Source organism: Callionymus lyra, chromosome 2 (assembly GCF_982586985.1).
Source record: "Callionymus lyra chromosome 2, fCalLyr1.hap1.1, whole genome shotgun sequence".
NCBI classification, from domain to species: domain Eukaryota; kingdom Metazoa; phylum Chordata; class Actinopteri; order Syngnathiformes; family Callionymidae; genus Callionymus; species Callionymus lyra.
Window position 1 is genome coordinate 16,608,892 of NC_141819.1, and position 26,897 is coordinate 16,635,788.

The 26,897-nt window shown below is 39.7% G+C and overlaps 2 protein-coding genes across 2 annotated transcripts in view; both read left to right on the top strand.

The window, feature by feature from the left end:
* agbl4 (AGBL carboxypeptidase 4) overlaps nt 1-26,897 on the top strand; it is a 306,192-nt gene that overhangs the window by 196,040 nt on the left and 83,255 nt on the right. The gene's annotated exons all lie outside the window — the stretch shown is intronic.
* On the top strand, nt 11,986-23,889 carry bend5 (BEN domain containing 5). The gene is made up of 6 exons (XM_087783722.1): nt 11,986-12,169; nt 13,080-13,210; nt 14,005-14,515; nt 16,469-16,617; nt 20,253-20,466; nt 20,580-23,889. The coding sequence occupies exons 1-6, from the start codon at nt 11,986-11,988 to the stop codon at nt 20,774-20,776; spliced, it is 1,386 nt and encodes a 461-aa protein (XP_087639848.1). The 3' UTR covers nt 20,777-23,889.

A 26,897-nucleotide genomic window follows, 5' to 3' on the forward strand; every position in this document is an offset into this window, starting at 1 on the left:
TTTTGTGTAAACGAGCAGCTGCGAAAACAAGACTTCCCATTATTGCCCTAATTATATCCCTTCTCTGACAATTTGCATAATTTATCTCCTTCCTTCATTATGGGTTACTATGCCTCCGTTTTCATGTGCGTGAAACAAAAGTAAAACAAACAAAGGGGGAGATGAAAGATTGGCGGAGGGGTGGGGGGGGTGGTAGGAGAGGGAGGGGCGGACGCCTCGTATCCAGCATTTTCCACTTGATTTTGCAGGATTCTTGTGGCGCGGCGAAGCTAAATAAGCGCCAGCGTGTTAATGAATCGTCATCGTTTACCAGACAAAGACGCCGGAGATAAGGCGGCAGGATATTGAAAAAAATATTTAGAAAATATTTGTCGGCAAACAGTTATTAAAAAAAAAACCTGTCCGCACACACGCGCCCGAAGGTTCTTTGTAATGGAGCCTGTATTACTAATGCTCAGAGTAAATATTTCGCCGCATGGCAAATACGTTAATTTCACGCCCGGCTCGCACAGGCAGCCATGTGTTTCATGTATTCACAAGCCGAGAGAGAGGGCGAGAGGAAAATGCTAAACCGAGAGGACAGTAAATGACAACATTGAAGCCGGGATTCAGTCTGTCCTCTTTTCTAAAAGGGCGACGCGATGAAGACTGTAAACAGGCCGTGAACAGGCTGTGGGCTCTGAGATTATTTCTTTGTCACCAGCCGAGCCACCAGTGTTGCTGAGCACTGCTGTGGAGCAAATCCTCCCAGAAAGGACTGATTGGATTTTTGTTCCAGGGAGCCTTTTGTGTTAGCAGCATAGGGACTAGATAATAGAGGTTGATGCCACTCTGTCTCAGTGTTATGGCTCCAGAATTGAGTTTTCGGACTCTGTGTGTGTGTGTGCGTGTGTGTGTGTGTGTGTGTGTGTGTGTGCGCGTTTCTCCGAACGACCGGGAACATATAGAGTCTACATTTAAGTTTCCCCATCCGATCAAATGATAATGCGAGCACCTGTCACTCTGGCTCGGCTGAGAAAGTGCCGGAAACTTCAGCGGGTTTAAGTGTTTTTTTTCCCGAGGAAGTCGCTGTCAAGGCGAAGGTCATCGCCGGCGTCCTCTGTGGCTCGGGATCCACGTGCGCAGCGTTTATGTCGGCCTCCTGGGCATGCATGCCGGGCGAGGTATGCATTAATCACAAATGTGTAAATTATTGATCCCTTCAGGGGAATTGGAGATTGAATTGTCCATTTTCAGCTTCTGTAGAAAACACAGATTCAACTCCTGGTCAGGATTCAGCGGTTAAACTGTGACGTGTGACTAGTACTTTCAAACCTTTTAAGTATATATTTTATTGAGTATTGTTTTGACTGTTTAAGTGCTTTGTGAGCCTGGTCTGGAAAAGCGCTCTACAAATATTACTTACTTACTTACTAGTGTTTAACCTTCTGTACACAGGATTTAGATGTATATTTGTCACTTTGTTGTTACATATTATTTACTTATGTAACAATTTAATTGGTTCCCAAATGTGTATTTCATGGGGGATGATGTTTTTGTGTGTGTGTTGTTTAATTAAAAAAAACATATCAAATATCAAATCATAGTTTATTTAAATCAGTGCTTTTAATTATATTGTAACTTGTGATCAAAGCTTATTTTATCAGGTTTACAGAATCAAATAAACAATTTCTTCACAATAAATATTTAGTTATTTAAGATCTTCTTTGTAATCAGAAAGCTTCTGTTTATGTTCATGTGATCCTAATTATATTTGCATTAGTAAAACACAATTCCATACTTAATGTTTTGACAGAATAATTCTTAATATTCATTCATTCATTCATTCATTGTCTTATCTTGATCTTTAAAGTATATACTTTTTTGAGTATTGTTTTGATTGTTTAAGTGCTTTGGAAAAGCGCTATATAAATAAATATTATATATATATATATTACTTAAGGGTAGCGTGGGGGGACTGGGGCCTATCCCAGTTTCTTCGGGCATTAGGCGGGGGACACCCTGGACAGGCCGCCAGTCTGTCACAGGGCACACAAAGACAGACAACCATTCACACACGCACACATACTTACGGAAAATTTCCCCAATTACCAATCAACCTCTGTATGTTTTTGGACTGTGGGAGGAAACCGGAGTGCCCGGAGTAAACACATGCAACACGGGGAGAACATACAAACTCCACATAGAAAGGTCACAAGTTGACTCCCTCCCGACCTGGAAGTGAACCGGCAACCTTCTGGCTGTGAGGCGATCATGCTAAACCATTTGGCACCGTGCGACCCTACTTCTTATTATTTCTTCCCCTATTATTATTTATTTATTATTATTATTTAACGATCATTATCTAATTCATCCATACTTACCTGATTATGAAAATGAATGAAATTTAAGAATAAAAATGACATTTCCTATTATATGGGCAAAATTGCCAAAAAAAAGAATGAAAATCAAATTCAAGGCAGAAATAAAAGTCAAAATGACAAGAGATATAAATACTTGCAAAGTTATTCCAAAGTTGTTTGTGATCTTCAGGAGCGTCATACCATGAGTATTACATAATTATTCCAGTTGATTGTTTATGCAGGTATTTATTATTGTATATTTATGATATGTGTTTGTCAATGTAAAGGGAATGATATTTGCATCAAGACAATGTAATTTTAAAAATAAGGTTAAAATCATTTAAAATACATCATTTGTTGTGATTAATCCCGGATTTTAGTTGACATTAAGTTTATTTGTCTAATTGTCTTCGTCTGATCTGTAAACCAAGTCTCTGTTAAATAGTTTGAGTCTCTAGAATCAAAGTATTTGTTGCTCTGAACATCCAGGCAACATAAAGTCGACGGACCCACAAACTAAAGTGAACACACTCTGAGGTGAATTGAAGAAATAAACAGCGAGGAGAGAAAGACGGAGAACTGGAAGCGGCCGAACGGACATGTCAAAGTCAAGGTCAGCGTACCACGTCCCAACAGTGATCTAATTAAATGTGGCGCACAACGACGCTCCGTCGTTTATTTTGTTGATGGGCCGCCGGTAAAAAGCACTTCCACCACTAGAAATCCCATCAGAGGCGAACGATGCAATCTAATTACAAACATGTTTAGTTTCACGGACTTCAACGAATGTTAATCCTGTTTGGCCCACGAGTTAAACTGAGTTTTTACTTTGACCTTGACAGCATCTGTGGGGATTGTGTTTGGCTTGAAAGACAAAAGTTGTATTGAAGATTGAAGACAATGATCTTTCGTCAACAGAGTAGAAATATCTGACCCTGTCGGTCAATACACACTTTAAAGATAATTGAATGACCATCACGTTGTTGTGTTTTATTCTTTATATTATTATATTTATTCTTCCTCATCCTCACATGCTCTGAAGACAAAACTACTCACTTGTTAAGCCTCAACACATCATTGCTGTCAAAGCAATAGTCTGACTTAGTTTGCAGGCTTAGAAGCAGGTGAGAATGAATCTGGCAGACGCTGAGTTGTTCTCTAAATATATTGATGTCAGCAATATCTTTCTGCTCAAAGGAATGAAAGTTGTGTTTGTTATCAACAGAAGCAGCTCTTTGTGTGAAATTAAAAAAAGTTAAAATGAAAAGAACAGAGATGGAGGAAACCAGCTTATTCAATAAGTAAGTAAGTAATTTATATTTGTAGATGTTGCTCTTTAAACTGCTTTATTATTATTATTTTTCATTTATAATCTCTGGATTAAAACTTTTGAAATGTTTTGAAATACTATCACCTTTATTATATTGTGTCCCCCTTTAGTCCATTGATAAAATGGAAAGTTTTAGAAAAAGGGCACAAAGACAGAGCATACCTCCTCCAAGGAGCTCATTAAACATTGCTTTATGAAAATCACACCATGGTGCAAGAACTAGGAAAAATATCAGTAAAGTAAGACATGAAGTAACAATGGTTGATTCATTTTAAGTCGATGGCATATTTTATAAAGTAGTGTTTCGTATGTACTCACTAAAGTAAAGTTAATTTACTTACCATTTAAGTATTTACTTAACTTGGCAAAGCTTCACTCAAAAAATAGAAAACTGTTTTGCGTGTAATTGTATAAGATTATGTCCAAACACATATATATATATATATATATATATATATATATATATTTTTTTTTTTTTTTAACTGAACTAATCCAGTAAAATTACAAGCAAAAAATACTATTGAAGGTCGATTGCTAAAATTCAATGGCACTACTTGTATTTTTAGTTTGACACCTTGTGATGAGTGTATCCAGATTTAATGTTAAATAAATGATTATCACTTATTTCGAGCACTACACATGAAAATAGGAAAATATTGAACTTCATCAACCATTGTTTGTAAATGGTTCCCTCCCACCCTCGAGAAGTTTTAAAATGTATTTAATCCATAAATCGATGCCTGCATTAAAATGTCTTGAATCAAATTTTCAAAAGTCTTATAATGTGAACAAATTTAATGTAAAATCCCACCTTATTTTTAAAACTCAAAATATCTGTTAAAATGTATTAATTTATTTAAAATATATGATTTAAAGATTGACGTGCAAACGTAATAGGGGAACTAACAGAACAGTAAAGCGCTTAAAGCAGACGTTTTGGTTTTACTTGCACTTACAAACTTCAAAAAGTGAAAGTGGTACCAGGCAACGTGTTTAAGGAAAGGTGTATCTGTGCAGGAAATGTTTTAAAAATCAGCAAGATGGAAGCTTTCAATTGACTAAAAGTCATATTTCTTGGGGTACATTTTTGTTAAATTGGCTTTAATAAAGTAATCGACATGATGGTCATTTTTCAATTTGATTTGGGCTTAAATTTAATGTAAAATAAGATAAAAAAGTCTTGAATTTAGATCTTTTCCTTGACAAGCGATCCACATATTCCCCTCACAGAATCATAAATCGTGTCGATCTGGATCGCGACCTTCATACCTGCAGACATGTCCGTGTGGCCCTGTATTCCAGGGGTTTCCATTTCTGACAGCTCCGAGTCCCCCGGGCGCGCCACCCCCTATCTGACCCGGCTCACCACCCCCAACCCCCCTCAGGTAACAAACCCCCCGGCGCCGAAACCAACTGCGTTTTATCCACTATTATCTGTCAGACGCCGTGCACCTGCGAGCTCGGCTGCTCCTCCACGAAAAAAAAAACGTTTACGTGGACTCGGCCAATCCCAGCGGCTCCCTGCTGTCAGTTACATCAGCGATGAGAAGTTCTCTGTTTGGCTCCAACTCCGTCTGACAGCCGCCCCGGAGGAAACGGTAAAAAAGAGGCACAGGGAGGGAAGAGGAAATACTGTTATATAAGAACCAAAGTCTGCCCAGCAGCCCTGGTGCTGTTTCTCACCTGCCAGCCCGAGCTGGAGATAAGAGAAGACGGTATTAGAGACGTTAAGAAGCGTTTTTCCTTTTGACACCCGGAGACGGCTTGATACGTTCTCCATTGTGACTATTACCAGTGTAAATAATACAGTTTAGCGAAGCCGCTCCTCCGGTTCGGCTCGGATGAAGGCGATCGATGCGGAGGCGCAGCAGGAGGGCGAGCGTCTCTAATGAACGTAATTGACTGCTGCTGAAATATGATCAGTGTTTCTCTGGTGGTCGTGAAACTTCTTAGGTGGAGGGATCGATGTCCGCGGGGGCAGATGACTAGGATCCAGGCAGGATACCTCTCTAAATACTTAATGAAGGATTTATTCACAGCAGGGATGCTTTTCTTTTTTTTTTTTCTCCCCAGGTCCAAAGGTTTGTTTTCGAGGCCCCATCGGCTTTCATGATTAACTGATGCGCTTTTATGAAACTCTGCTGTTCATTTCATGGCCTTTAGATGCCTTCCTCACGCTTGATTAGCGATTCATGCGGCTGTAATTTAAAGGTCTAATAAGACGGCGATATGAAGCCCGAGCTGCAATATCCTGCTCCGTAAACAGTCTCACTTAAAAGGGGCCGACCGACGATAAATGTTGATCTCAACCTGTCGACTTATGTCCTTATCTCTTGACGGGATTCCTGTATCCTCCTGAAAAGTTTCGCTGATAACAATCCCTGCCCCTGACTATCTAAGGCAGACCTGGGCAAAGTGCGGCCCGGGGGCCACATGTGCCCCTTTGACTGTATTAATGCGGCCCTTGTAATGTCAAAGTATGATCATGTATAAATGGTTATAATGCATTAACAAATGTATTTATTATTCATTTACATTTTCAGATAACACGTCCCTCCTTTTTGTTTGTAATTTTTTGTGTATATATTCTTCCCTCAAAACCTTTGTTTTAAGTTTAATGAAGAAATGTTTTGAAAAAAACTCAAAATACATATAAGAATAAAATTGCAGCTTATTTAGCTTAATTGACCCGCTCAAGTAGAAGAACTCACATTTCTCCGATCCTTAAAACTCTTCACTGGCTTCCAGTTTCTTTCAGGATCAACTTTAAAATTCTGGTGCTTACTTTCAGATCTATTCATGGTCAGGCTCCTCCTTACATCACTGATCTGATCCAGCCTTACACCCCAGCTCGGGCTCTGAGGTCTGTGGATCAGAATCTACTGATGGTTCCACGCACACGGCTCAGGACCAGAGGAGAGAAATCTTTTCAGGCTGTTGCTCCTTGGAACGATCTTCCTCTCTCTTTGCGCTTGATGGAGTCTACTGACTCCTTTAAGAAACACCTTAAGACGTTTCTATTTGTTCAGGCTTTTCCTTGAATTTCTCGAACTCATGTGTTGTTCTCAGTATTATCTTGATCTTTAAAGTATGTACTTTTTTGAGTTTTGTTTTGATTGTCTAAGCGCTTTGTGACCCTGGTCTCGAAAAGCGCTATATAAAAAAATATTACTTACTTACTTACTTACTTAATAAATCTCACGACCAAATGACGAATGTCCTTTTTTTAGGGATTTATTCTTCTTTCTTTTTGCTTGATGGCCCCTAACAACATTCACAGAATTGAATGTGGCCCTTGAAGAATTTTAATTGCCCACCCCTGATCTAAGGGGTGTCACGTGGCGGGTGTTAGCGATGCCTTCGTCCTGCCAAAAACGCCATCATCCGCGCACCTGCACCGGCATCTGTGCGTCCTCCAGACCGGGCACAGGTGTCGCTTTTCCTCCGACGCCATGAAGTTAATTCGAACGCATCACCAGCAAGTCATTTATCTTTTTTTCCCCCGACTTCAAGACCTCCCGCTGAACCGTCTACATAAATGTATGTCACGCAACATTTTTTTTTTTTTAACCCTAATCTGATCATGGTCTATAAGTCCATCTGTGTTGCAGCTCGTCCTGGTTCCAGGAACCGCGGTGCAATGATGACGTGTGTACCGGCAGTCTAATTCCATCATCAGCATCATTACTGCTATTATCTGGTGTCTCCCTTTAATGCAGGCTAATGGATGACCAATAAAGATAAATGAGCCTGGCACTGTGGAGCTAATAGGCAGGACATGATGTCTGGCTGCTGTCCTGACTCAAAGTCTCCACTGATCAATCGAGGCCTGCAGACGCAACATAGCAACAGCGCCGCTGCTTAGGTTTCGTCCTCGACGAGGAGCTTGTTAACGTTCGGTGTCTTACAGAGGTGAAGGTCAAACCGCTGAGGTTTAACATGCATCACCTTTGGGACGATTGTTCCACGTGTGGATTGAAGATTATTCAGACAAGTGTTCACTCTACTGATCTGAACTACAACATGTAAAAGTCACATGTCTTTTAAAAACATAAAGTCATAATTAAACGACGTCTATAAGAGTTGTGTTGGCAACAAAGGCCGACTCCCTGCAGGGATTTGTATTCACTGTTGGAAATCTCTCTTAAATTCAAACTTCACTCATTTTCTACTCACCCTCATGTCGACTAAGAGTTGATTAATCTGTTCCTTTTTAGAGTTAAAGACAAAAATGTTTGTTCATTTTAATGTAGCGAGTGAAGCTCGGTTTGTTCTCTCCATCCAAGTCTTCCGAATGACACGACGAAACAGAATCTTCAAATCCAAGATAAATGTTTATTTATCTTTAAAGTGACTCCAGCGAACTTTCAACAAATCCGCTTTCACTGACCTGTGTCCCACATTTCCTGGAAACAGTTTCTCAGTACAAACGTTCCACATGTAACACAGTTTACTTCGTCTTCATCTTCGTCCAAAAATACACTTAAAAACATCCAAATACCTCCATACTGCTCGTCTGTAACGTCCGTCTATTGAAACCTATTAACTTTATTGACACAACACTGTGCCTGAACACAATGTTTGTCAGGGTTCAGCTGATTGGACGAGAAAATGAAATATGTTATATATAAACTTTATGTTTGCGTTGATTGTCTTAAGTTTTGTTTTTTGCAAAAAACGACCTTTAATTGGATTATTTGATCACTGACAATGAATGTTGGAGTTTGGATGTTTGACGATTTTTGGATTCAACTAATGAAACGTCTTATTTCAGAAAAAGTCATTCGATTAAATTCAGGTAATGATAAAAGAAAATACATTGGTTATCGTCTTATATTGTCTCATGTAGTTATGAAAGGTACATCAACCTACATTGTTCATATGAAGAAGTACTTAATATATTTAGGAATAAATGCCTCAACAATTTACAAGTAAATATAATTTTGAATTTGTCATTTTCCAGGTATCTTGCATCAGGAAAAATCCAGCGAACCTGTGTCTTATCATTTACATAACCATTTACTAGTTCAGGCCCATACCAGAGTTTTCAAAGCTCAGGAATGTACCTCCAAACTAAACGTTAGATGATCATTAACACAACTTTTTGTCACCACAATCATATGGAAGATGTTCTTTTTAGTGGTTTATAAAGTTGTGTTTTCCATAATTTTACTCTTTACAAACAGAGAAGTTTAAAGAAAAACTCTTGTAGCAATGTTGTTTTAGTGTTTGTTTCTAAATCTACCTGAATCAGGATGTTACAAACCACAACCGGAATCTGTTCCTATTATCAACATTTCCTGGGAATGTTTAAATAAACATAAACACAGCTATCACAAAACTACAGTGAAGGTACTAATACATTTATTTCCATGTAGTTTAGAAAGGGCAAATCAATGATATGTGTAGTTTTGTTTAAATATTCATTTTGAAAATACATTTTTTATTGATACTTTCCTTAAACAACAGCATTCACCTGAACAAAAGTAAATATACTTTTCAAATGTTTACTGAAACTAATTACACAGACTGTCGTTATTATCAAATATAAATATGTTGATACATAAATTCATACCTTTTCTCTGTGACAAACTAGCGACTTTAACTTGTGTACATTTGAGCTGTGCGTGTGTTTTCTGCCTGGTGTGTCTCGAGCGCTTCACTGGAAATCTCTCCAAGAAGAATCATCAATAATCCGTGGCATGGCCTCCAAAATGTTTCAGCGCTTCATCAAACTTTTAAAGGATTCATCAACATGAGAAACATTTAAAAATGCATCAACAAGAATAAGAAGAAAACACAAAAGATGCCAATATAAAAAAAATACGCCGCCTTTATTTAAAAAATGTGTGTTCTGACAGTTTTTATCTGGCGACTGTGGCTTGTGTTTAAGAGACGACAATACATGATCTCATCTCGACAGGTACTGGAGTCATTATAAGGTGTATGCAATTATTCTGACCCCTCGATATTACAGTCCATTCCAGCGCATATATAGGCGACGACCACGCATTGCATACATAATGTGGTGACAACAAAGCCCGACACAACATACAACTCCACTGGGGCACACTCCACAAAGGTTCGCTCTAAATCAAAAGTTGCCTGAGGCTAGAATTGAACCGACAACTTTCTTGTTCCATGACTTCTCCACCAGTGTGTTCCAGCTATCACACTTTGATACACTTTGATATTCATAGCATGTGAGTATTCAGTCAAAGGATGAAGAACACACTTCTGAGGTCCAGCTCATAAACCTGAAAAGAAAGTTCAACTCATTAGACTTTCGCTCATCGACACACAGTCACAAATGTCAGACGTGTCATGTGACCCTGTTCTTCCATTCACTATCAAGCTTCAAATACCTTTTTCAAGATGTAAATGTTAAATTAATCATCTATACGAGAGTGTCAGGATTCATTACTGAGACGATAATTGGAAGTGTTGTCTTTTCCCAACTCATTGTAAGAGAAATGACACATATTATTAACCCGTAAAGCCGTTCATTTGCTTTAGTATTTAATTATTATAATGTTCTAAATATTGATTGAATTATACCACAGTATATATTTAAGTGTAAAACGTATTTTTGAAAAGAAAGAATTTCATAAAACTTCTAAATGTGCAAGAAATTAACTTTAATTACACCATAGTATTAGCAAACATGTATTATTTTTATTATATATATGAAGGCAGTGACCACTAGAAAATGAAACTTTCTTCAGAGAAAAATGAAAATTTGTTTGCCCAAAAAAAATATCACCAAAGTATTTTCCTGATGAATTATTTAAGCCTGGATGGACTTTTAGTTCAGATGCTCAATAATGAAGTTTTAAAGCTTTGATCCAGGAATGGCTGACATGTGAGACTCGGTTTAATCATAAACAGCTGAAATCCTTAAAATCATGAAAAGTTACACATGAAAGGCGGAGCATGTCGTTGAACAACTTTTCAATTACAGCAGTTGAAGCAGAACAAAACCTCCTTTGACTTGAGAACTTCAGAGCCTGAATGATCAGGCCAGTCGTATGAACAACACTAGTGTTAACATCTATTACTCGCTCACAAATTTAAAATGAAGCAGCTTTATTAAAAATAAACACATGATGTTACGTTGACACTATACTTTTGTATCTATTTCCTTAGATTGGATTGTTGTGTGGGAACGGCAAGCAAAAATAAGAATAGAATGAATAAAATTAGGCCAAATATGCAAAAGATAATAGTTAATTATAACTTTTTCGACATCATATAAAAGCACTTAATTCCCCCAAATGTTTTTTTTATATTTTTGAGGGGCAATAAATACTCGCATATATGACAAAACAAAGCCCTATAGTCATATTTAGAGACTAGTAATGAATAAAATAAAGAAAAAACTAATATAAATTATGTCTTGAACGTGCAGACTTTACCTAGCGACTTTCAAACGCGATCTAAACCCTGGTTCTTAACCTATAAATCACTTATTTAATTGTATTTAATTCATCTTATTTTATTTCTATTTATTTCATGCATTATTTCCTACGGTGTATTCCATTACAACAGAGGAAATAAATGTGTTTTCTTACAATATATTGACAATAAATGTGTAATAGTATCTGGTATGACAATGAAATCTGCTGCATATTTTTAATGTTAAAACAAATATCATAACTGCTGTTTGCGGTTATATATGTAAGTAAGTAAGTAAGTAATTTTTATGTATATAGCGCTTTTCCAGACCAGGGTCACAAAGCGCTTAAACAATCAAAACAATATTCAATAAAGTATATACTTTAAAGGGCAAGATAAAACTGATAACACAACAGGAGTTCCAGAAAATCAAGTAAAAGCCTGAACAAATAAAAACGTCTTAATGTCTTATATGGTAGGAATTTGGAAAGTAAATAGTTTGTAGCAACATATTGGGGAAAAAACTTGTATTAATATTTAAACTATTTTAAAGTTAGTGAACTAAACTTTCAACTAGGAGAAAGTGAACTTTAACAAGACTGCTGGTCTGTTAATAAACATGTATTGTTTGTGACACTTCTAAAAAATACTCCATAATAAAAAATATATATATAAAAGAAAAATAAACTTATATTTGAAACGTTTTGAACATCAGTTCCGTCCATTACTTCTGCCTTTTTTTTTCACGTCCTGGCACTGATGATATGGACCAGACATGACTAGCCGAGCGCAGACCGCATCCTTATCCTCTTCTATGTGTATATTTTTTTTGTTGTTGTTGTAATTCTTTGTGAAGAGCAAAAGTGTCAACCACATCCAAAGTGCAGGAACCCCCCCCAAAAAAAAGCCAAGTAAATAATGTATGCGTTCGTCCGGTTCTTTGAGGACGACATGTGCTGCGCGCTGCCCGCGTCCACCGTGCAGGACTTCATCCCTCGGCACGGCGCAGACTTTGATCGTCTGAAGGTGTATCTGGTTCACAGAACACGAGAGAATGGCAGCGCAGGCCAGCCGTGCCAAGCACAGATCCTTGCCCTTGCAGGTAAGACACCCATATCCGCCTGACTACCTTCCGCGTTTTTGTTTTTATCCGCTAAAGTTCCGTCGCTGGACAGTTTGTTTTTTTGAGTCCGGATCTGTCAGGACGTGATCAGCTGGATCCATGACACACACAAGCAGCGGCGGCGGCGGCTGCGGCTGCGGTTAGCATCGTATGCTAGCTCCCCCACACACGCCGACGTCAATGTCGCCTTCCCACGACCGTGAGACGGTGAGGGCTTTTGACAAACGTCCCCCCGCGACGGTAGCGTGTGTCATGGGTCAGCTGTCACGTCTTGACACCCGCAGGTTCGCCGACAAAAATACGTGACATGCTACGTTAGCCCCGGTTGTTTACAACATTGTAGCTAACGCCTGCTAGCTTTTGTGTTTTCTTCTTCTGCTTCTTCTCCCCTCGAGCACGCTGTCGAGCCACAAAGACGAATTCTAGCGTTTTGTTGACTCGAGTACAAATGAATGAACGACATGTTTTTTTTGTGTTGTTGACGGTGGATGTTGTGATGTAGTTCGGACGCTAGCAGCAACTTTACGTGCATGTGTGTGTGGCGGCGCTGCAGTGTCTCCCCTCTGCAGGTAACAATGTCAACAGTGTTAACCTTACGTTTTTCTTTAAAAACTTCCATTTCCTGCTGTTTTTAATGTGTCGACTCGATCTTTAAACCAGAGACTAATCCCTGACTGTGAGCTGTCTGGATTGCTACAGTTATCCGATCTTACTTAAGTCCTTCTTTAGAGCAAGAAGAAACCAAAGCAACCGCAAAAAATAACTGTATTTCTAAACTTTCATTGAACTTTAAGTTTACTGTCCCAGAATGATCCTTGAAACTGCATCCATCAGATGGACTGAAGGATGAACATGTGACACATGTGTCTTCTTTTCTCTTGCTCCACAGATTCTGTAGAGGAGTTTGAAAAGTGTGTGATGCAAAAGAAGATGAAAATTCCCAAGATGTCTGTCAGGAATTCAGGAAACTCGGTGGATAAAGGTTTTGGGGAAGAAAGTCTGCCCCTCCGGCACAAAAAGGTATGTGATAAATATCTTTAGATATATAGCATTTTAAAGAACGTCTGTGGCACAAACTCTTGACTCTTAAACGTATTTCCTTGTATATTGAGTGTCTGTTAAATATGTGTTTGTATTATATTGTAACAACTTTATAGAGGTTTTCTTTTAAAGGTTTGAACTAAAGCAACATTAAACTTTATATTTCATTAATCAACAGTAGAACATTGTTAAAACTTACTGTTTTATTGTTGTTTAAAACAAAAACACATAAGAATAATATTGGAATTTTATCGAAGGAAAATGATGAGGAAAAAATGCAATATATGTTCTTCAGAGACAGGAAAAGTTTTTAAAGTGAAACATTTTTGGTATGATTCGTGATTTTATACACATGTGTATAATACATATGAATTCAATTTATAGTATGATAATGTATCTTTAGCCTGTACACTTTCAGTCAAGTACAAACAATATGCAAATTCTATTGTATGACTTTTAAGGTTGTATTTGTAGAATATACGTTCTTCATAAACCTGGCTTACACCCAAAGTCCCTCACACTATTTTTACCATATGCTGGATTAACACAAATTCAGCACTCTGGACAGCTGCCCTTTCACAGACAAATCCTCTGAGCGGCTCATGAAAGTGCTCAGTAACTCCATTCAGGTCTTTTGAGATTCACTCAGCATTAAGAAAAAATGTATTCAATTCCATATTCAGAATAACATCGGTGTGTAATTGTGATGCATAATCTTTTCAATTGAATGCATAAGTTGATGGTGATATTCTAACAATGTCTCTCGGCCTCAGGCCGTGTCCCATGACCATGCCAGGCCTCTTTCCAACTCCTCTAAAAGCTTGGCCGCCGTAGTGGCACGTCTGGAGAGAAATGCAGCGAACTCGTACATGGAGGGCGAAGAAGATCTAGACGAGGATCGTCTGGCTGAGGAGGGAGAGGATGCAGATGATGAGGAGGATGACATGGAAGGAGAGCATCAGCAGAACTATAATCACCAGCAGCTGCAACAACAACAACAACAACAGCAACAACAACAACAGCATTTAGAAGTGGACCGGGATTGTGTTTCGGAGGTAGCGGCTGCTGTGGTTCCCCGAGTTCTTTACGAGGAGTTGGTCCACAGCTACAGGCAGCAGGAGGAGGAAATGCGGAGGCTGCAGCAGGAGCTGGAGAGAACCCGCCGGCAACTGGTCCAACAGGCAAAGAAGCTCAAGGAGTATGGAAGCCTGTTAACGGAGGTCAAAGAGCTGAGGGACTTCAATCGAAGGCTGCAGGACGTTCTTCTAATGAGACTGGGCAGCGGTGAGAAACCAGAAACACACAAAGTCAAGAAACCTTTCCTCGAATGTCATTGAAAATAGTCTTAATGAATAACAAATCTTTGCTATGAAGATGTTGACAAACTATTCAACCTTTAAATGATAAAACCACACCTTTAAGTAGACTAACATGTCTGCTATTGTTTTATGTTGATTGACAGCTATGGAGTACAAAATTAATCTTAATCTATAAAGTCTCTGAAACATGAGGAAGTAGCTTTTTGTGACCTAGTTTGATGCTGAAGCGTTTGTGATGCATTATAATGAAAGATATGCAGATGTTTTTGCTGTCATGGCACCTGTGAATGGTGCAGAAAAGGTTCCCCCACTATGTTGGGTTATAAGACAAATTACTAATTGCATATACGGCATCTCAATCCAAGTTTAATTCTGGAGTAAAATTTGAGATATTATTTTAGTAGACATTCATGTACTAAAATATTGTTAAAGTTGTTCGAAAGTAAATCATTTTATCTGCCTGACAAAATGTTTTAAACCATACATTTACAGTCTCGCGATGAAAAAGAATCCATAAGAGGAGAATTGAATGCAAAAAACCTACCAAAATGGGTAAATCATGCGTTTACACTTTTTAAAACATTTAATCATATTCAAGAGGTACTTGCAATTTAGGGTACTTCAAATATTGTCGTAATCAAAGCAGAAACTAATACATTTACATCGGAATTACAAACATGTATAGGTCTTCTATGGCCTATCCAAGTTTGGTACAGAACGGCCCTGACTTTCCGTTCTCCAGAAACCTATTCCAGCTGAGATAACACAGAGGTGTACCCAGGTTAAGCGGGAAACAAAGTCTCTTTAAAGTGCCTTGGGTCCGCCCGGAGTCTCTACCCAGTTAACAATGACCCGATCACCTCCCTACAGAGGCGTCCTAAATACATGCCACACCTCAACTGACTTTATGACATCTCTCACAATTGACTAATCTTAGCACGTTATCTCTGATGGAGAGTCAAGAAAAATAACTACCGACCCTGAACTAGCTACAGAACTCTTTAATAAAGTTGTAGAATACACACTAGTGACAGATTGAATTAAAACATGGCTGCTCCAAGTATGAATAAAAATATATTAACAATGAAGTTACATTTGTAATGAAAATATTCATGTTAATATTGCATTTACTCAATTATACTTTGTCTATAAAACGAGTCCCTCGGAGGTGGTGACTTCTGGGATCGATGACACACGGTGACAAACCTTGAAGTTTGACAAATCACAGCAGAGTAGGTTTGGTTATGGTAAACAAGATTTAATCTCCAGAAAAAAAAGTGTTTTCAGTGGGCGGGGCTTAAGATCATTTTCTAATGTAAATATTTCAATAAAAAGAGAGTTTTGTACAAACAGACACATACTGATGACACAATAGAGTCCAAAATCTATTTAAGACACACTTGAAGGAATGAATACCTGGAATTATCGAAATGGTGAATATGGTGAAGTGGTAGGAGTCGATGACAGTCGTGTCAAAATGTCAACATAGTGTTGAGTTGCCAAATACTGGTTTTAATGTCAGCGCCTCTTTTAGAAGTGCAGACAAAGTTTCTGGTGGCTAGTCCATCTAATGGACTGGCTAAAGATTAGCGTGCCCGGGTGAGCTTTTGGGCATGAGCTAGAGTGCACTGCCTGATATTAAAACTCATCAGCTACATTGAAGCTTAGCGTGGCCAGCCACCAAGCCAGCTTAGTCACTGGTCTAAAATAACCGCCCATCTCCGGGCACAGGAATATGAGGCTGAATGTGCAAACAAAACCTGTACTGCTTGAAGGACTAGACATGATGGCTTTATTTAGGGGGCAGCACGGGGATTAAGGGGTGCCAGCGAGTGCAAAACGAGCCCCTTATGAAAGTTGACATTCTGAAACGGGGTTGTATCTGATGTTGACTCTTTTGTTTTGGTGTCGCCCTCAGAGCCCATGCACGACAATGGCACTCAGACAATCAAGGCTGAAGTGGTCGAACCCATTGTTGAGTCGCAGGAATCGTGCCGAGAAGAAGCAAACACCAGTTCCAGCTACTCGCCTTCTCCCAGAACCGTGTACACCTGCAACGACGGGAAGGTCAGTGCCATTGTTTAGACCGTAGAACCCATGCATTCATGACACTCTTCAGAAGTTCAGGGTAGCTTCTTGGCCAATCCTTTTCAATAATATACTGTTGCAAGTGTGTGGTGGGATTCTGGCAAATGTATTGCTGCATTCTTCTTCACCTTCTTCATCGAATGACAAGCATTTTCTTTAGCCTTCTGTGTCTTCCAGCTGCCTCTTACCATTTTTTAAGAATTCACTTTACCCACTTTTTATGTGGGAAAAAGGCTCAACCCACAAGTCTTATTTAATAGTGCTCTGTTCATCAAGGGCTTTAAATGTACCTCAAAATGAGACAGACATTCTGTTACTGCTTTAAATTCAGAATGTTTCACCATTTCAAAGCAACAATCACACACACTTTCTGGACCTGGGTTTGACTTCCTTATGTAGCCATTTTATTAATCTATTGAGAAACAACTTTATTTTCTTAAATAAGATGCTATTTAGCTTGTTTATGTTATCATACCCAATATTTGTATAGGACCATTTCCATAAACTCTACCAACCAAACAAACAAACAAACTATAACCGAACAAGATTCTTTTAGAAAAGCTTTTTAGAAAATTAGTTTGAATGTGAATTAAAAATACACTTACGCCTGCTTTAACCATCATGATAAGTACTATTGGCCCATTTAAGGTGGGCTGCTGGTACAAAATGAACGAGTATTTATGTCAAAATAGCATTTTTAGCCACTACAGTGGGGACTAGTGTCTCCAATAATACCTCAAATGGGCAGTTGTCGTAAAATGGAAATAAGTCAAAATTCTTGGAAACGCATAAGGTGCTGCTCAGAGAAATAATATTTTCAATTTTTTAAGGATCTCTTGCCTCAAGCAAAAATTCCAAAACTTCAAAACATAGAGACTAATATAATAGTTTAGCTCAGAACATTCCTCTGATGTGGCAACTTGTCATCTGGTGGATGTTTTACCAACGCCTTGAAAAGAAGTTAAAAAAAGGGTCATTCCTGAATAGTTAACATGACCATTTGTTTGAAGTGGAGTATTTTAATTAATTCATTTACAAAGTTTGATTCATACAGATATATTTACAACTACACTAGTTGAAGATTACAGGGCAAGTACTGTGAAAACCCAACTCTCCTGACTCCCTCGCATGTTTAAAATATTGAAGTCTTTCTCTCCAAGATGCAGTAATTCCCTCATAATGACCATGTTTTCAACTTATTACTTTATAAAGTTCTCCCCCGTCTGAAATCTCAGCGAACGAGAGGTTACGAGAGCGGAGTCCATTATGACATAATAATGGCTTCACTCCTCCTCCAGCCAGCTGTAATCGCACCCAGCTTTGTTTATACAACGTGTCCCTTGGAGCGGGAGAATTCCCGGGATTGATGACGCGCAGTGACAAGAATTGATGCTTGACAAATCACAGCAGAGTGGTTGTGGTTATGGAAAACAAGATTAAATCTCCAGAAAAAGAGTACAAGATCCATTTAAGATTAACTTTAATCAACAAATTAGTTCTTCAAACCAACCAAACAGCCAGCTGTGGATCCAGCTTCCACCACTCATACTGGTCTAGATGTTCAGGAAATGCTGCATGTGCTCTTCATAGCCATGAACTTGGTCGCCTGCAGTCATAGCTCCCCCCCCTCCTCCCTCCTGGCTGCCCTACCTGAGCAAGTAAACAAGGTTGAGGAGATTATTATTGGCCTTGCAAACCCAGGCCGCATCATCAGTGTTTATTAGCCTGTTAGTGTTCTTTACTCTCCGCGCTGCTGTAAGTCAACCAGCATCCTGTCTCCGATGACGGGTGCAATTGGTGCAACAAGCTCTGGGGCCTCCTGCCATCTCACGCGTGAAGAACACTTGCAAATTAGAAGTCTCCTACATCAGGGACCCCGTATTAATTATTTGCACGAGAGAAATGAAAAGTGACTGACAGGTTAGCGGCGGTGAGAGAGCGAGGGGGGGTCCGAGAGGTGAAGGGGAAGCGAGGGGAGGAATAAACGAGTACACCAGGGAGAGGAGATGAAACCTATCTTGTCTAACTTGGGGCCCGTAAAAAAGCTGCTGGAACGGAGCCTAAAGCACATTAGCTGCACAAGGAAAAGCCTTTTGGACGCGGGCCTAAAGACTTTAGAGTGATAAGAGAGCAGGGAAGGGTAAGGGAGTCACAGATGCCCCCCTGCTGTATTAGCTCACCTAGATGACCAGGGTCGACTGAAGCTGCCAATCGGCTTGGACTGTTTGGTGCGAGCTTATGCAATGTGTGGTGGCACTGTGTGCAAGAAGGCGGTCTATGTTTCCGCGGGAGCTAATCCAGCCTAGAGGCTCCCTGTGGCCTGAGCTTATTTGTGTATCCCGGTTGGTGAAAGTTGTGACTTCTTGGGATTTTGTTATTAGGAGTCGGTGTGACCCCTGTGACCCTTGGTGTTCCGGGTCCATTGAGGTTTAAGGGTTTTACATCAGCTTAGATCCTGAGAGGCCAACAGCCTTTAGCACCCAGCAACTTGAATGTCTTTAGTAAATCAAGCTTCTTTCTTTCAACCTCGTCCTGATAGTTTTGTTCAACAACAACAACAACAAAAACATTCTTGGTGTGCAACCTGATCTGGGGTTTCAACATTTCAGTTTGCTCAAGGAAGGACCTGCAGGAGAGAATGAATTCAAATGACAGTTGAAGTGAGATGAATGAACGTTACAAGAGCTGCCAAAATCTATAAACCTTACAAAGCATAAGGAATTTATACCAGGCTTTTATTTCTGGAGAATATTACTAGTCGCACTGTTAAATAAATATTCGACAAATACATCTGCTTTTACTCGGTTTGAGAAAATTCATCTCACTTTCAAAGTGGACTGTACTTGTATAGTTGCCCCAAGACTCGCAGCAAAAGCAGTCGTTATTGTTGTTTTTGACAAGGGAACTAAAGCAAATCCACCAACAGAATTAAATAAAAAGCAGGGGCTTGTTTTTCCATGAGCTCCGTTGCTAAAATAGGATTGACTTCTATGTTATTCACGTCATGACGCAGTGTCGATGTTGATAAAATGACTCAGTGAGGGAATCGATGGTAAAAATAAAGTGCATTTGTGAATTTACTAAATATTACGGTGTACGCAGATGTTAAATATATATATTCTTCCCCTTTCCTCTGTGATGACGCTTGACTTCTTCCCAACATTTCATTAGTTTTATCCAGTGTTTTCATCAGAAACAGGTGTTTTAAGTGACAGCTTGAGGATCAATGGAACATTTAAGAGCTCAGACTCAATGGAGAGACCTTATGACAAAGTAAGCTACACATTGGTTCATTTTCTAGCTTGTTGGGGTACTGGTCTTATCAGCTGGACCTTCACAAACATTTCTTCTGTGGCCGTGTAGTATATACATTACATGCATAAATACATTTACTTGAAAAAGCGCAACGGACAAAAATGCTATATTTTATATGGTGTAAAGTTTGTCCAGAAGTTGTTCAATTGTGCGTTTTAAGCGTGTGTTTTGATTGTAACAAAAAAAAGGTTTAGGAAGAATGAGACCAAAATGAAGCCCCGGAATCCCAGTTGCTTCTTCGCTGAAATTGTGTGATAATTCCGTGACGGTACCAAGTGTAACCCCAGTCTTCCTCACAGGTCCACCTGGGCGGGGGTATCTGGGTGGAGGAGGAAAAGTGGCATCAGCTGCAGCGCACCCAGGGGGACTCCAAGTTCACAAAGAACCTGGCTGTGATGATTTGGGGCACAGAGACCCTTAAGAACCGTAGCGTTACCGGAGTGGCCACCAAAAAGAAGAAGGACGCACTGCCTAAACCCCCCCTCTCGCCCAGCAAGCTGAAAATCGTCCGAGGTAAGGCTGGAAATCTATGAAATGAGGACTTGAAATTGTCGCCTGTCAGCCCAAATGATACACGTTAGTCACAGTGTGTGGAATTAAGCGTCTAAAAGCGGCTCCTTCCTCAGAGTGTCTCTACGACCGGGTGTCTCAGGAGACGGCGGACAGCGCCGAGATCACGCAGAGATTGTCCAAAGTGAACAAATACATCTGCGAGAAGATCATGGACATCAACAAGTCCATCAAGAACGAGGAGCGACGCGAGTCCAAGCTGCTCATCAGGCAGACGGTCAAGATGGAGAACTTCGCGTACGACGGCATGTAGTGGTCGACAATAGTCACGCCAGCGCCTTCGCCCCTCAAACCACCCCCCCCCCTCACCCCTCCGCCGCCATCTTCTCGAGCACTCTTGGAGGACTTGATTCTCGGTGGGTTGAGGATGTTTGTCACAGAGCGCCGTCACGTTACGAGTACTTAAACGATCCATATTTACAAAAGAGCCATCACCTCCGTCGCGGGGGCCCCCCGGGGACAGCTTCGCTCGGCAGCCACGAGTGGGTCACATGGGTGTGTTGTGTTTTATAAGCTTTACTCTGGGACAGGTTTGTCAGGAGAGAGATGTGAATGTGAGACGATTTCTTATTGTTCTGTGTCAGAACACGTTTTGAAACTTTTAAAAAGTCAAGGGCCTAGAGCAGAACATCTCGCTCGTATGTCGTGGCAGGTTCGAGACTGTTCCCTCCGATCAATGCTGCCAATTTAACTCCAGTCTTAAATCCTTTAGCAGATAAATAGATTATCATCCAGTCGCTGCCGCCCGAGTGTAGGTCAAGGTCAACGCATGTCAAAGTTGAGGCGTCCACAGGACGGGTTAAGTCAAAGATTGTCTTGGGATCGAGTCCTTCATTATCTCGGTAGTCCGTTGGCAGGAGAGCACAAGGAAAGGGTTGATGCAATATTCCTCTGAGTCAGCACGAGCAGAGACTGTTCGACAGTCGGTGCCGGTCGCACTTTGATGCCTAGAAAGGCCTTAAAAATAGATGTTGGCAATCACCGGAGACTGACACGCCTCTGGGTTTTCTATCAAGCTGTGATTGTAAATGTATAGTGAGCCGAAGTGACGAAACTTCAACCTGCACTTTGCTGTGAGAATGTAAAAAGATAAAAAAGGTGGTTTTGGTATTTTTTTTCCCGTGTGAATCAACTTGAGCGAGAGTGACCAACTGTGGGTGGAAACAACGTGGTTTAGGTCGTCCCTGCGTGGCTGAGAGCGAAGCTGTCCGACACACACCTCGGTGCCGGTGTTTCCCGGGTCCCTTCCCTCGTGCCCGATCGGTGCCATAGAATACAAACCAACAAGAAGTGCGTTTGGTCCCCAAAACACTTTACGAATATCAATACTTTCTTTATGGCAATAATTGTGTCAGATATCGCTGTTGTTTCCACACAACTTATTGTATCGATACACAATAGTATTGGTCTTACAAACCAGGATCCAGTCTGTCCTAACAATGTCCTCCAAATTTTTGATGCCAATGAATTCTAACAGGCTTCTGAGTATTTTGAAAGTAAGTCTTTATTGACCACTATCTTAAACAAGTCTCATCATTTGGCTTTTATGGTTCTGGTCAATGGTTCCTCCGTTTATGATTTCTCTCTAATACAATTATTCTTAACGGTTACTCTTGTCAAATAAGTTACAAAGACACTTTAACAGAACGACGTTGCACATATAAAACATTGAGTCTGCAAAAATGTGAACCAAATTTGAGAACTTAATTAAGAATGAAGCTGAAATTTCAATGGTTAAAATGGTGTTTTTCTGGACAAGCAGGTAGCTAGTATATATTCAGTATTTATGTCAATTATGTCTTAAGAATTTGTGTTTTTAAGTTTACAAGTGTATAGAACGTTTTCACAATTTGTCATCGACTCTAATGCTGATCCTTTTGAGCCGTTTAAAGTGACACGACACGTCCAAAAACTGTTGAGAATCGACTCTATGGCACCTTTCTGTGGGGGAACAAAATAATGTTGCTTCTGTGACAATTTCTTCTGAGCCATCTGTAATCAAAAATACTCTTTTTACTGGTTCACTTTTTACTTGGAACTTTTTGTTTGTTTGTTTGTTTGTTTTTTCGTCCGTCTCTGTTTTGGTCGTTTTTGATCCAGAATGGTTTGTGTGGCGTCTGCAGGCTGGAACTAAACGCTGCAGATTGAAATCTCGACTGTGACCTGGCAGTGTTGAAACTGTGAATCTGCGACAGAGCCGCCCATCAAGCCTTTCTCCTGCAAATGATGTTTTTTCGTTGGCCGGTTTACTCGTCTCTATCATTTTGTTGTTTCCGTTTTGTGAGACTTTTTCTTTTTTTGTTGGACATACTTGTTTTTCTACTGTTTACCAAATATTGCGGTTCCTTCTTGTGTTACAAGATTTTACGTTTCATATCAAAGCTTTGGGTCGGATCTGAGGAATTAACCAGATTTGTTTTCTTTTTATCAATATAATGGTGTTTTTTTCTTTAAGTTTGGTTTCATATCCGTAGGTTTTAAGAATCTACGAAGGGAGCGAACGGTCTCCCAGCCAACAGAGGCTCAGATGAAAATATAGTATTCCACATTTATCGAAGCATGCTGAACTCAACACGCCTCAGTCGAAAACCATATTTATGAATTCTCTCTTCACGTTAGAGGCTGATCAACTGAAATCATTTACGCACTTTAAACTTTTGAGGCAGTTTCTATAATCCTAAGGAAACGTATCGTGGTCTTTGTCCTTTTTAAAAAAAAAAAAATGTCTATGTAATAGAAGAAGACCGAACAATCATGATCATGACGCACCTTAGAGCTTATTCTTTTGTACAGCAAGAGTGGGATTTGATAAGATGAGCTGGTTTGTTTCAAAGACCCTCAAATGTTGAACAAAAATTTTAGCGACTCCAGCACCAGCCTGACGAAAAATAATAAATGACTTGAAGAAGTGACGAGCAGGAAGCCAGAAGCCCCCCCCGTCCTCACGATAAAATGTGCTTTAATGCTGGATCTGTGTTGAGAAACGACTGTTTGTACCGAGACGTCGCCGTAAGCCAAAGTGGCAGAGTTGAAAACCAGTGACTGAGAATTGGGTTTGCACATTCAAACGTCCCAATCTCCAATCAATGCGACTCTTAAAAATCGATTTAATCGTCTTTCCCGTGGATCCTCCCTCGACTGCCTCCCTTGTACAGAGCGAGCCGTGAGGTGTGTGTGTGCGTGTTGCCGTGTTTTCTAAAAACACCGTTTCATGGAAAGTCCTTTTTAAAAAGAAATGCTGTTACGTACTCGCTGAAAACACATTGTCATGTGTTGTGTTTGTGTTTTGTTCATTTGTTGTTTGATGCCAAAAGGGTTAACCGATGCTTTAAGCATTAATAGAGCTAAAAAGAAAAAAAAGAAAAACTTGAGGAAGATGTCATAGTTTCATAAACCGCCCTTGAGCAAAACCATTGTTGCTGGATCAAGATCTGCATGAAAGTACTTTGTGTTTTTGTTGTTTTCAACCCAGATTTGGTTCGATCGCCGACGATCTACAATCTGTTCAAAAGGTTCGGGTCGCACCAGTTTAGTGTCATGAAAGTTCCTTCCAGTGCTTTCACTGTTGCGCTACGGTATGGATATATATAAAAAAAGAAGAAAAAGCTGTTGGGTACTTGGATCCTTGACACGTGCCACGTCTCACTCTCCTGACATTTCTATGGACTGTTTTTAAAAAGAAGAAAAAAACCTCCACCTCCACCGGTGACTTTTCTGTCGACCCCGCAGGAAGAGCTTTACGTTGGCTGGTGGGAGTAGATCAGCAGTATTTTCACAAGTGTTGGACAAGTTCAACGGCTGTTTTTTGTCCACGATATCACACAACTGTCGGAGCCTCAGACACACACCGTGAGACTTGGTTGAAAACAAGCAGGAACACATTTAGTCTATATTTTTCTTACGGTACCCGTAATTTTATATACTATCCACAAACCGGTTCTACTTCATCTAACTTCACCGTCCTACCTCATTGTTACTCTGGTGTTTGTTTGTCAGTGACTGTAAACTATATGTGTATATTAAAAAAAAAAAAAATATCTAGAGGAAAAGCTATACCATGGTTACTAAACCTGTACAGATATAAGACTTATTTAACGCCTCAGTTCATGTTATCAATCATAGAGGAATTTTATTACCTGCTTAAAGATGCTGCTGTACAGGCGGGCGTCTGCGTTGAGGGGTCAATATTTACCGTCGCTCTTTGCTAATGTTGTCGTGGTTCGGTGGTCGTGTTCTGTCTCTGTATCGCGTTCTGAGATTTCTACTGGTTGACGGGTGCTACCAGCATACAGTTCTATACGGATCTGTCCAACGGACCTCAAATGGTGCTGTTTTTTTCTATGTTTTTATCCTCATACAGCAACAGTGTATTCAGGTGTGTCAACCGCTACTACCCCAACCAGTTTAATCGACTTATCGAAATTTTAAAAAGCCAAACTGTTTTTTCGCTAACCGTGCTTCAACTGTATCGATTATATGCTATCCATCCAAATATTGTAGATATATCGATTATATATCATCAGCTGTGATTATCAGAAGTACCTCAAAATCTGCCGAATATCGCACTCGCTTTCAGCGCGTCCTTGCTTTTGATTATTTATTTTTTTTAAGATTGGTCGACGGGAAGTTAAACTTCGAATACAAAAGCGACGTGTTGCAACAGAGGAAGTCCTCAGCAGTACCGGGTTTAGGTCTGAAGTTTTGAGTTGTTTCTTCTGTAGTCAAGTTGATTGATGAACGCCTTTCTTTAACGAAAAATGACATCCGTCTCTTGATCCCATTACTTCTTGAACATGCTTGAACTCTTCCATATAGTCATCAACCATCTTCTCAACGTGAATCTATAGTTAACTCCACCCACAATCCTCCCATAATATCAACTTTTGTCTCGTATTCCCTAGGAATTTGTCTGTTGATCTTAAAGTAAATTGACATTCTGATGATTTCCACCGTGTCTTTACTCTACTCTTCGCTTCATTTCACTAGTAAGCTTCCCACGTGGATTTATAGACAAATTCTGTTGGGGCCACTTCACTCTCTGGTCCCTTTTCTCTCTCTGACTCAGGAGTGTGAATCTGATCTCGTCTTTAGAGGATTTTAAAAGGAAGTCTTTACTGTACATCTCACGTCCATGTAGCACCGTGCAGAACTACGCAGGAGATCGCTGGAATTAATCTGTATATTTTACGCAGCAAAGTGTTATTTTGTTTTGTTTTTTTTCTCTTTGTTTTTCTGTTGTTGCTGTTGTTTGTATAAACGTGGGTGTTCTCGTCCGACCACATCTGTGAACATGCTGGGGAATTCCTCTCTACTGTGAGCGTGATCGTGCGGTTGGAAGCTCTTAAGCCATTCAATGGACTGTTGAGTGCTAAACTGTTCAGCTTTGTTTATTATTGAATTCCTATGCAGGTCTTATGGTGGATGAACAAAGCTGCAAAGATACACACCTCGTGAATGTTTTTCGGGTGAAGTCCTCGAGGAGCGCCAGGACTCTAAGGGTGTCGAACTAATCAGAGCTTTAGTGTGTGTATCTGGACTGAAGTGGCAGCGAAAGGAAAAGGAAAAAAAACTAAAAAAAAAAAGAGCGAGTGATCAGGTGAATAAAACCTCAAAACTCAAACACTCCCTCTCCACCTCTGTAGGCCTCACAGGCAGCCACAATGTTCAGTGTCAGGAAGTGTTCACGTCTTTGCTAAACACCTCGGCTATGTGAGCAACTCTGATGCTTGGCGTCCTGTTGTGTGTCTTTTTTTTCTCTCTCTCTTGCTGCATTCAGGAACACTTGTTTTAATGTATAGAAATAAATCCAGACTTTTATTCTATCAGCACAACTGGTGTGATGTGGTTTCTTCTCTCCTGCTGCGCCCATGTTTACAGAACCATCTGCATTTTTTTGTGTGTTTTTATATTTATTATGACACTTTATTACACACTCAATTGTTTTATCCGTTAGAGTCGTGTTTACTGTGGACTTTTCTTTCAATATTTCTCCACTTTAAGATACTTTTTTTGTAAGAGCAGCTGTAAACTTCCAATATACCTCTTCTCTTCTCACAACTTTTGTTTCACGATACTGCATAGATATTTAAAGCACTGTATTGTTTTTCTTTTTTTATGTATATTTATATATTTGTGTCTTGTATTTTAATGATATTTCTTTTATGATGTACAGTACTGTGCAAATTTTGTATGCAGGTGTGAAAAAATTCATTCAAAATATATATAATATTTTTTTTTAATATAAATTTACAAAATTCAAAGTGAGTGAACAGAAGATACATCTTGATCAAATGAATATGTGTTGTTATTACACTTTTCCTTCAAACCAGCATCAATTATTGTAGGTACATTTGCACAAAGTCAGGGGTTTTGTA

What these genes read in the sequence shown, in the direction of transcription:
- bend5 (XM_087783722.1), top strand. Translation starts at nt 11,986, where the DNA reads ATGTATGCGTTCGTCCGGTTCTTTGAGGACGACATGTGCTGCGCGCTG. An exon ending in TGCCCCTCCGGCACAAAAAG is followed by an intron (nt 13,211 to 14,004) that starts GTATGTGATAAA and finishes TCTCGGCCTCAG; the next exon opens with GCCGTGTCCCATGACCATGC. An exon ending in TCTAATGAGACTGGGCAGCG is followed by an intron (nt 14,516 to 16,468) that starts GTGAGAAACCAG and finishes TGTCGCCCTCAG; the next exon opens with AGCCCATGCACGACAATGGC.